Below are 12,282 nucleotides of genomic sequence, written 5' to 3' on the forward strand. Positions count from 1 at the left end.
GTAATGGCTTGCGTGTCTGAAATGAATCTACAACCATACACAAGGGATCAACATGGGTTGTATTTTTGTCATAACAAAGTGAGGATGTCAATCATCTACTGTTTCATTTTGACCTCACTTCATCAATTTTGTTTCTCTCACCTGTTAGTATAAAAATCGAAAATAGTATCAATCCTTAACTTTTAATCAGTATATTAATTCATGGCCTGATAAGAATGATGGTGACTGCACTTTGTGTCTTGGGAGTAATCTGCTATGGCATTTTGGAATGTTAGGAACAAAGCAATGTTTTAGAAGACTAAGTTGAAGATTGGTATGGTCTTAGTTTAAACAAACACTCTTTTTTAGTCCTACTTTTATCCTACTTATGATGATGCCCGTGATGGGAACCTGAATAATAGTCAGGTGGAGAGTAATCGAGTTCCGGAACCTCTCACTTGTCATGTGATTAATACCAATTTTGATAGAGCAACATAGCTTGGTGTTTCGGCTGCTGGTATAATGACTATAGACCATAGAGGCAAATTCATGGTCTGTGGGATGTAGTTTTTGAACAAAGATAACACTCATGTTTCTAAAGCTACGGGTCTTTGCAGTACTGTCAAGCAAGTCTGGATCAAGGTTTCTCTAATTGCATAATTGAAAATGACAGTCAATTAATAGTGAATATTCTTAATCAAGTCGGGACGAATGCTTCTTGGCGCATCAACCGAATCATACAAGACATCAGGTCTCTTGCAACCAAGTTTAACTCTATTTGAGTTTTCTTCTATATCTGGAAGTTGCTCACCTCTCGCCAAGTTCTTTATAAAGAACAGTTCCCACCATCGGTGGTTTTATCTTATCTCTTCTTTGTGTATCGAGGACATGTTCTCTAGCTAGTTCGTTTTTTTTTATTATTATCTGACTATTCTTTATTATATCAAAAAATACAAAAAATATTTCATCAGTTATCAACCTATTTTAGTCTGATCAGACAAATTTGATAGAGTAATTTTAGGTACACCGTGTGCTGAATCCCATATTTTATACCAAGTGAAACAAAAGGATGATAAAAATACGGCTTCTTTTCATCATTAAGGAAAATTTTAGGAAAAGGAAAACTCATATTGAATCTTTGCAAAACAATTTAGGTATTTGGTTATCAGAGAGAGATCAGATTGGTGACAAATTGAAAAGATATTTTTGGGATATGAGTAGGAGTATTAGACCACCTAACCCTGCTTCTTATTTGAATAATGTGAATGTGTATATATCTGATGCTGATATTGTGTTTCTTACTTCCATGCCTACTGCTGATGAAATTAACCATGTGATTTTTGACATGAAACCATGGACTATACCAGGTCATGATGGTTTCCCACCTGGTTTCTACCAGATGATGTGGGATACTGTCGGAACTAATGTGGTTAAAATGGTTCAATCCCTTTTCCATTCTCATCATATGTTAAAACAGATTAATCATAATTTTACGGCCCTCATTCCAAAGCATAACTGCCCAAAAGGGGTTGTTGATTTCAAGCATATTAGTTTATGCAATGTAAAATACAAGATTATTTTAAAATTGTTAGCTTCTAGGCTTAAAACAATCTTGCATAAAATAATTAGTCCAGATCAATCTGCTTTTCTAGCTGGTAGACAAATACAAGACAATATAGTGATAGCTCATAAAGTTTTGCACTCTATGAAGAAAACTAAAGCTAATGATGGGGGTATAACAGTAAAAGTAGATATATCTAAGGCCTTTGATAGGGTAGAGTGGACTTTCTTTGTAAAAAAGTTACAAAATCTAGGCTTCTCTGAGTCTTGGTGTAAAATGATAGAGCAATGCATATCAACTGTTTCAACATCCATTTTACTGAATGGGTCACCAGGTGAGGTTTATTTTCCGCAAAGAGGGTTGAGACAGGGTGATCCCTTGTCTCCTTATATGTTTATTCTCATTATGGAATGTTTCTATAGATCTCTTAATCAATCTGAAGAAGAGGGTCTTATACATGGTTTTAAACCCACTAAAGCTTCTCCTTCTATATCTCATTTATTTTTCCCTGATGATTGTTTGACTTTCATTAAATATAGAACTGGGGAAGCAAGAAATCTAGCATCTATTATTGAACAATTCGGTTAATTTTCTGGTCAAGCTGTGAATTTTGCAAAATCAGCTATTGCTTTTAGTTCTGAAGTGCCAAATAATGTTAAAAATGATATTGTTAATGTCTTGCAAATAAGAAGAATGGATTTGCAGGAAAGGTATCTTGGTGTGCCATTATTTTTGCAAAAAGTAAGGCTGATTATTCTGTTCATCTTGTGGACAATTGTAGACGTAGACTTGCACCTTGGAAACCTAAGTACATTGCGCAACCAGGTAAGACTGTTCTAAACCAATCTGTCCTAGGTAGTACGGTAAATCACCATCTTGTTGTTTTCCAAATGCCACAGAGTATTTTATCTGAAATCGATTCCATTTAAAGGGATTTTTGGTGGGAAAAACAGCAAAATGGGAAAGGTGGATACATGAAAGGTTGGTCTGATATGGCTTTGCCTAAAGAGTTAGGGGGTCTGAATATTAGGAGGACTGACATTATGAACATATATCTCCTTGCAAAGATTGCTTGGAGAATGCTTGAGAATCCTGACGCTCCTTGGGTCAAAATTCTAAGAGGTAAGTATTTTGATAATAAAGATCCTCTAATTGATCTTTTGCCAGAAAGTGGATCTTGGATATGGGTTGGAATTTGTAACGTCTAGATATCATTAGGAAAACATTATGTTATGAAAATAGGAAATGAGGACTCTGTTCACATATGGAAACATAATTGGATACCAGACCATCTAGGTCCTCCCACTTCTCAATTTATATCTTCTAATATGACTTATGTTAAGCAGTTAATAGATCAAAATAATAATACCTGGAATGTTGATGTGTTGAATGCCTTATTCGATCAAAGTATTATTTCTGACATAAGAAAAAATAAAGTTCCTATGTATGGTGCTGATAAAATGAGAAGGGTACCAGCTGATAATGGTGTTTTTCAGTAAAGACAACATACAGAGTAATCTTAAATGATGAACTCAGAATAAGTCCAACCAAGAATAATTTGAATATTAACTAGAAGAGATTCTGGAAGTGTAAACTTCTTCCTAGAATTCATAATTTTCTGTGGAAGTGTCTGCATAACTGCATTCATGTTAGAGAAAGATTAGCTAGATTCACTAGCATAATGATACAAGTTTCCCTATGTATGGAAATGGTATAAAATTTATACATCACTTATTTGTTGAGTGTGTTGTGGCTAGAAGAATATGGAATGGAATAAGTCCTCATATCCATGATAATATTGTTAAGCATGATCTTCTTCATAATTGGTTATGTAATGTTTTTAGCATACATAACTCTAATATACAGGTTGACAGTCGTTCCATTGAGGTAATTGATTGTACTATGTGTCATATTTGGAAACCACGATGTTCTAAGGTTTTTGATAATGCTCAAGTAAATGAATCCGCAATTATTTGGCAGGTTAATTCTGAATTAAGTGATTGGATGGCATCAAGTGTTGCAGTTTCTGATTCAATCAATACTAAAGCTAGGGTAACACCAAGATGGAAGTGCTCTAAGCACATAATACATAACATAAACTTTGATGCATCACATATAATAAACCGTGAAACCTCTGGAATTGAACTAATATGTCGAAATCTTGCAGGAGAATGCAATGGAATGCGAGGAAAACCAGCCAAAGCTTTATATCCAGAATAAGCAGAGGCGATGGCACTTTTGGAAGCTGCGTTATGGGCCAAAGAAATGAGAATCAAGGAAATACACTTCGAAGGAGACTGTGTGAACATAATAAATGCTTTGAATGGAAATCTTTCAGTTGTGAAATGGGACAACTTTAAATTTAATTAATGATGCTTTAGCGATTTTAAGTGATTTTGATTTCTGGCATTGCTCTTATGCCATTGAATTTGCAGTTTGATTTGCGGTTTTGGATGATAGTCATAAGAAGTTTGAATCCTGTTCTTTTATTGTTTGTTCGATTTGTTTCATTCCATCGATGGATTCTGTAAGGTTTCTGTTATTGTAATTGACTAATTAGATATTTGGTTGGTTAATGAGATGTTTTAAAGGGCCTGACTATTGAGTCGTCTTTTGTTTTTAAAGGTTTAGAGATACTTGCGTTCTCATTGCATGTGTAACTCCAGATTACACAAGACATATACATGTTTAAAATAGTGTCTCTCTATCTAGGCATGCATGATGCATCTTATTTCGCTGATTATTGTTGTAGCATTGATGTTTTTACTAGCTTCGTGTTTCGATTTTGGGCTCATATAAGACTCGTATAAAATGCATTGTCGAAAGTTCCTAATTGAATGTGTAACTGCTGCTTACACATATTGTACGCATGTGTAACTTTAAATTACAGATGCCATATGTAACTTCTGTTTACACATCTAGGTTAGTGTATCCGATTGGAGTAAGCTTGTAATGGTCTGAGGAGGAGCTAGTTCAGAGAATAATATGAGTCTCCCCTATTTAACTTTAAGCTTTCCAAAAACATGTTCTTTTATTATGTTTCTTAAATTTAAAGAGAGATTGTTATCACTTTGGCGTGTTTCATGAGCACTTGTTGTGAGTTTGCAAAAAATTTGAATTCTTTTTGCAAAGTTGTTTCTTAAGCTCTGGTTTTAAATTACTTGATTTCACATCTTCTAATGAAAGTAGTTACATGTTGTAATCTTCTTTTCATTTGCAAGATGACAGACACAAAAAAGAAAACAAGAAAAAAGAGTGCAACAGACTATTTACCACTAGACCACTGAGGCTTGCTGATTTTCACTGGTACTGTGGAGATGCAGAGGTAGTGAAATCGAAGCCCATATTGACTCAAGGATTTAGCTAATTAGCTTGTATTTCTCCAAGATATTAGTCATTTTTTTTATATATATAAATGGACAAATTACTATAATTGATAAACAAACAAATTATTGTAAATGAATATTAAAATAATACATGTATTTTTTTATGTGTAGTTTTGATGTATAACTGATGAGTACACATCCATATGCAAATGTAACTTGTAGATACACATGCCATACGTATGTGTAACTTCTGCGTACACATGTAACCTTTTTATCCCATATGTTTGTGTAACTACTGAGTACACACTTATGTACAATTGTAACTTTGCGTTACGCATGCCATATGGTTGTGTAATTTCTGATGCATGTGTAACTTATGTGTACACATCCATATGTTGGTGGTGGTCGGCGGTGGTGGTGGTCGGTGGTGGGTGGCGGCGACGGCGGCTGGCGGTGGTGGTCGGAGGTGGCTGGCAATAGTGGTCGGAGGTGGTTTGACGATGGCGGTTGGTGGAAATGGTGGTCGGAGGTAGTTGGAACATCATCAAACTATATTTTAATAATGTTGGGCCTAAATTTAAATTTTATTTAATTATGAGCTTGACAATATGTATAACAATATCAACGACTTTTAATATTTGGGGGCCTAGATTTAAACTTCTTTTAGTTTTTTTTGATAGAAAAGATAATATATTAATTAAGCAATATAATACAGAAGGTCTACAATTTCATTTTTATCAAAAATATTAGAAATAATGCTTTCTTTTTGCACTTGTTGTTGCATGTGCTTTGACATGTGTTGTAGTCTCCTGATCCTTGCTTCTTTAGCTACTGAGTCTGCTGCTGCATTGTGTTCTCTGTTTATGAATCTTACCTTAGCTTGTGGTAAATTTCCTAAATAAGATAAAATTTCTTCTATAGTATTCTCAGCTATCCAAGAGATATCTGATTCTTTTTTGTTGATAGAATCCGCTAGCACTTTACAATCTGTGACAATAGAAACACTAGACAGAGGGTTGTTTTTTATCCAAGTTATAGTTTTTAGAAGAGATTTTGCTTCTGCGTGCAACGCCGAAGAAGCCCAATCTGAACCTGCGGAAAGATGCATAAAAACTTTTTGGTCGACCGAATACATGATGAAAGCATATCCCATGGATAGGTCCTCTTTATTGAAAGACGCATCAGTGAATATTATCCAATCCACGTTTAAGTTGTTCCAATAATGTTTAGGCGAACTTTTTTGCTGAATCTCCATGTTTTTATTCTTGGTAATTTCCTGAGAGGATTGGATGAACTTCTTGATTTGTTGAATCAGGGAAGTTGGATCTGGAGATGTATTCCTAAACACCACTTCACATATATATTTCCAAATAAACCCTAGGATTGTTGCAATAATCACCCAATATTGTGAAAATCTTGGATCTGTTAGCCAACTTTCTACCCACTTGCTAATGGAGTCTTCATTGATTTGCGAATTAACGGCGTTCATGGAGCAACCAAACCAAATTGATCTAGCAAAGTGGCACTTTCTGAATAGATGATCTTCTGTTTCTGTCACTTGGTTATTACATAAGTGGCACTCATATGAGATTTCCAAGTTATGAGTTGCTAATCTGCTATTGGTTGGAAGAGCTTTTTGGATTAGTTTCCAAATAAATAGTCTAATTCGCGGGATTGCTTGCAGCTTCCATAATTTATTCCACGGGAATTCATTAACCTCCTCATTATCTGAATTTTGACTGAAGAGGTAGTTATAGATGTTTTTTGTCGTGAATTTCCCAGAACTATGATGTTTCCATCTGATTTTGTCTCTTTTCTCTTTATTCGGGGTTATAGCTAATATTTTTTCCTTTATTTCTGGCAAGAAGAGTTCATCTAGTTTCCCAGTGTCCCGAGACCCTTCAGTATTTAATAGCTCTTGTACCTTTTCCGGTAATGGGTTAGCTATGTCGGTTGGTTTGTTTATTCTGTTTGTATTAGGAATCCAGTTGTCTTCCCAAATCTTTGTATTAGCTCCATTTTTCACTTGCCATACAAAGTTTCCCTTTATAATATTGAGACCTTTTTGAATGCTTGTCCAAATCCAAGAGAGCTCATAATTTCTCGTAGGTTCGAAAGGATTTGAACCTTGGTAATATTTAGCTTCAAGAAGTTTCACCCACAATTGATCTTTTTCTGTTATTACTCTACTTGCTAACTTTGTTAGAAGGGCTATATTGAACTTATGGGGATTTTTTATTCCCAGACCCCCTTGAGATTTTGGTTTACATATGCCCGACCACGCCTTTATATAACCACCTTTTCCTTTTGACTTATCTTTTTTCCACCAAAAATCTCTTTGAATTTTGTCTAATTTATCTAACGTCTCTTTTGGTAAAGTTATCATTTGCATCTGATATGTCGGATAAGCTTGCAAGATTGATTGAATTAGAACAGTCCTCCCCGTCTGAGACAATAGCTTTGCTTTCCAACCTTGTAAAGTGTTATAGTATCTTTGAAGGAGCGGTTCAAAATTCTCTTTTATATTTTTATCAAAAAAGAGAGGTGTTCCGAGGTATCTGTCCTTTTAGGTAATCAGCGGAACTTTAAGGATTTTTGCAATGACTTTACCATGTTTGGGATGTATTTTTGGGCTGAAATAAATACCTGATTTCTGTAGGTTTACCATTTGCCCTGTTATTTTGCCAAACTTTGATAATATATCCAATAAATTTTTTGCATCACCTAGGTCCGCTTTAGTGAACAGAAAACAATCATCGACAAAAAAAAGGTGGGAAATAGTAGGAGTATTTTTATTTATTTTAATCCCTGATATCTGGTTGTCTTTTGTAGCCTTTTTGAGGAGTCTTGAGAGAATCTCCATGCAGATTAGAAATAAGTAAGGAGATAGCGGGTCCCCCTGTCTTAAACCCCTTGAGTTGGAGAATTTTGGGCCCGGAGAACCATTTAGGAGAATGGAGAAAGAAGTGGTGGAGATGCATTGAGAAATGAGGTTTACCCAATTATCACTAAACCCAAATGAAGATAGAGCTTTTTGAATGAAAGACCACTCAACTCTATCAAAAGCTTTGGATAAATCAATCTTGAGAGCTAGGTAACCTTTTTTCTTTTTGGAAGTTTTCATCGAGTGAATCAGTTCATGGGCTATGATAATATTATCCGTAATCTGTCTCCGTGATAGAAAAGCAGATTGATTTGGGGATATCAACCTATTTAAAATGGGTTTTATTTAGGTTGGCTAGGATTTTAGATATGAGTTTGTAAATTGTATTGGTAAGGCTGATAGGTCTAAAATCTTCCGGAGTTTGTGGAGTTGATATCTTTGGTATGAGAGTAATGGATGAGTGGTTGAACTCTTTTTCCATAACTCCAGTTCTAAAGAAGTCTTGTATCACCTTTACAATGTCTGGACCTAATATATCCCAATTAACTTTGAAAAAACCCGACTGGAAACCGTCCGGGCCTGGAGCACCCCAAGGATTCATGTTGGAAAGAGTTGACCAAATTTCTTCTTTTGTTAGAACTTGGGTTAGAGTTGAATTTTCTGATTCAGATATGCAAGGTTGGATGATTTCTGAGAGGTCCACATTGTATTTATTCATTTGCGAAGTTCCTATTTGGGTGAAATGGTTGATTAAAAGAGAATTGATATGATCTCACTCCGAGAGCCAAAGCCCAGATGGTTCTCTTAGAGAATGTATAGCATTAATTTTCTTCCTGTTGGAGGCAGAAGCATGGAAATATTCTGTATTTTGATCATATTCTCTGAAGAATGTATCCCTTGAGAGTTGGTGATGATAATCATTTTTAATTTCGTACCATTTTTCCAGTTCAGATTGAAGACTTTTGAGAATATCTATTTTGGACGATATGTTTCCGGATTTATGAATATTATCTATTTTGATATTAAGATTTTTGATATTTTTATGAATGTTACCGAAAACGTCTGAATTCCATTGGGCTAGATCCGAGGAAAGGGATTTCAGGTTTGAACAAAGGTTTCTAGGAGAAGAATTGGAGGAATGGAGTTTCCAAGATGCCGCCACAATAGTTGATAAAGTGGGGTGAGTAAGCCAGAACCTAAGGCATCTAAATGGCTTAATTAATCTTTTTGTTTCCGGATTGGAGTCAAAAAGTATAGGAGTATGGTAAGAACCAACTCTTATTAGGTGACTTACCTTAGTGTTATGGAACATCTGAATCCATTGATATGATATCAAGGATCTGTCAACTCTATCGCAAATATTAGCCTCTCCACTTCTGTTGTTTGACCATGTGAATGGAGCGCCTTCGTAGCCCGCATCTTGTAATCCCAGAGAGTCAATTATTTGCCTAACGAACGTTTTGCTGCTTGAGCTTGTACTATTGCCACCTTGTTTTTCTTCTGGATCGAGAATTATATTCAGGTCACCAATTAAAACCCATGGTTTTTTAACTTGTTTCGATAATTCCAAAATATGCGACCATTAGGCTATCTTCTCATCAGCTTCAACTGCACCATAAACACAAGTAATTTCTATTTCTTTTTCACCAATTGTTGTTTCGAAATGACAGACGTTTAAATGCGCCAAAAGTAACTTTAGCTCTACATTATTGTGCCAAGCTATTGCTAACCCCTTAGCTATGCCCACCGACGGGATTATGAACCAATCATGAAAATCAGATTTTTTAAGGAGAAAATCCATTTTTTCAAATTGTGCTTTTGTCTCGGATAGGAAAATAATATCCGGTTTGTAAAAATGACAAAGGTGATTAAGATGATCCCTAGTGATAGGAGTTCCAATTCCTTGGACGTTCCAAGAAAGCAATTTCATGGTGAAAGAAAAACAAGGAAATAAATCCTAAAAAGGAGGGATTAAAGGGAAGAAAAAAGAACACTAATGGTCCCGGAGATCTCAAGGATTCACTAAGAGAATGGAAGGGTATAAAAATGAATCAAATTGCAGATGGAAATTGTAAGTAAATTTGTCAGTAGATGAGCAGACAAAAGAACCTCTCTGAAAAATTTAAACAACAGTAGAGTACAACAGACAGATAAATGATGGAAGGATCTTCACAAAAAGGATTACACGGTAAGATTAAGTACAAGTATTAAACAAAAAACGCAGACAAATGAAAACAAAGATGGAAGTGTACTGTGAAGCTTCTTTAAAGCAATAATTAGAAAAATAAATAAAGGAGAAATTATACTGGGAAGCTATTTTTAATCAGAACAAAAGCAAAGGTAAAGCCGATAAGATGAAACTTTGCAAATAAAGATTGACCTAGACTAACTACCTACTTGAAGGACAAACTAGAAAGGGATAAAAAAAGAGGATTGAGAGAAACTATAAAGAAGAGTTCATAGACTCTGACAGGTTCCAATACAACAAGTTCAACTATTTATATATCTTCAGATATATCAGGGGTTTGGTATGTTGCTGATTGGGATGGAGGTACCACAAAGGGTAAGACATCTAAGCGTATGATCTCTAAAAGTAATGTATGGTACAATGATTGTCACAACCAATATTACAGATGTTGTTTCCACTTACAACTGCCTCTGCTTGTTGGATATCAGCTTGCCGCCGCGCATAATGGAAGCCAATGCACTCATCTAACTTGTGACCAAACAGAACTCAAATCCATAGAAATTATAATGAAATTATGAAACACAAAGTTCACATGGTTTATAAGACTCATTGCAAATACAATGGCATTCTGAATCTGATACTTTCCTTGACTGAAAAACCAATAAACTAACTGAAAAGGAAGTAGAACGACACATAGATTAACACAAGTAAGACACTGCGTAAAATCACACTTGTATTCAACACAGGGAAGAGGAAAGGCACAGAGATAAAAAGATTTCAATGGATGGAACCAATTTAAAAATTCATCAAAAACTCCCACTTTTTAATTTTAAGAAATCACCAAATACTCTCTGAGAACCAGACAAAGAAACCTCTATGCATTTTATGCTCAAAAAGGAATAAAACAGGGGAAGACATGACTTGATTTTTGGAAAAAAGGCCATTAGGAACTTATCCAAGAAAAAGAAGGGCATTTTCACAGCAAAATAACTTCTGTTAACCGGAGCAACAAACCTACCTAAAACACAAATTTGGTAGGATTTCAACTAACTCAAAATGCCTTCGAAGATTTAAGTTCAAAAAGATTTGAAATAGGTTTGTGAGAAGAGAAACATCACCATGCCACAATGAATACATAGTGATACCGGAAACCAGACAGCTTGAAAGCTACAATTTCAGAAAAAACCAACAATTGAAACAAGACTAGGAAAAGGGAAGATGAGCATAAAATACATAACACAGGGATAGGAATCAACCAAGTAACCAGAGTTAAAAAAAAGGTGAAAATATTAGGGATTGTGAGACCTTTGATGCAAAATCCAACAGAAAACTCCAATATTGGAAACTAAACCAAGAAATCATGATTGCCAAGAATTGACGATAAAATAGGTTCACGAGGATTAAAGACGGAGCTACTAAGGCCTGCCAGATGTAGAAATAATTAGGAGACATTAAGATTGAAACTGAAATAGAAGGAAAATCAAGCAAGTAACCAGATTCAATTATCTTATATGAACTAAGTTATCATAATCATCAAATCGAGGAAAAGGACTACCTGGCTCCATGGATTAAAAACTTCTTCAATTCTGATGGAGGAAACAGAAGGAGATAGGTTTAAAGTTCCAATCTTGCAGACAACCAACCCCCACCAGAAAATTCATACCAACCCCCATTTAAGTTGTAATCTCTCTATGAACTTGTGTATCGGAGTATCCATCAGAGCCCATGAATGACGATTTAGCCGCTCATGGCTAGATTGAGAAAAGAAGAAGGGTTTTATGAGAAGATTAAACAAGAGATGAAATTGATTGATGAATTTTTAAGAGGAAATCTGAGGCATGCAGGGATTCAGCTTGATGAAATTAAGGAATCGGAGAGAAAACGGGTCGACTCAATATCGCCCGATCCGCAGAGCACTTCCAAGATTATTTTTTTTGTTCTTTTTATAGGTTTGGTGAATGAAAACTAGAAAGGCATTTCGTTTTGCAATCTTTTATCTTTTTTTAGTTAAGGGTATGATATTATGGGTAATCCATGAGTCCGGTCTTAGCCTAATTTTTCCTTTTGAAATAAAAAGATGGGATCCCAACCCACCGAAAACCGTTAATTCTTGGTGGGCGGTTTGGGAGCCTACCCCGTTGTTTACGAATCGTGCGATTTGACCCACGGTATAATTTCGTGGACCTTTACTATGGTTGACCGGCCCATACTAATCCTTAAACCTAATCACCTAAAAGAGAAAATGTAAATCCCAAAAATACCCGTCAAAGAACGGGGGAAGAAAATCCTATATCGTCATTTTGATTAACCTAGGGTTTCCGTATATAAACACTCATATAAGATT

The 12,282-nt window shown here is 35.3% G+C and overlaps 1 protein-coding gene across 1 annotated transcript; it reads left to right on the plus strand.

The window, feature by feature from the left end:
* The first annotated feature begins 1,192 nt into the window (after positions 1-1,192).
* LOC113356019 lies at positions 1,193-3,809 on the plus strand. The gene is made up of 8 exons (XM_026599017.1): positions 1,193-2,057; positions 2,163-2,250; positions 2,322-2,403; positions 2,494-2,662; positions 2,783-3,009; positions 3,407-3,427; positions 3,521-3,592; positions 3,708-3,809. Exons 1-8 carry the CDS (start codon positions 1,193-1,195, stop codon positions 3,807-3,809), a joined length of 1,626 nt encoding a protein of 541 aa, XP_026454802.1.
* The last annotated feature ends 8,473 nt before the right edge of the window (positions 3,810-12,282 follow it).

The sequence above is a fragment of the Papaver somniferum genome, chromosome 1 (assembly GCF_003573695.1).
Source record: "Papaver somniferum cultivar HN1 chromosome 1, ASM357369v1, whole genome shotgun sequence".
NCBI lineage: Eukaryota > Viridiplantae > Streptophyta > Magnoliopsida > Ranunculales > Papaveraceae > Papaver > Papaver somniferum.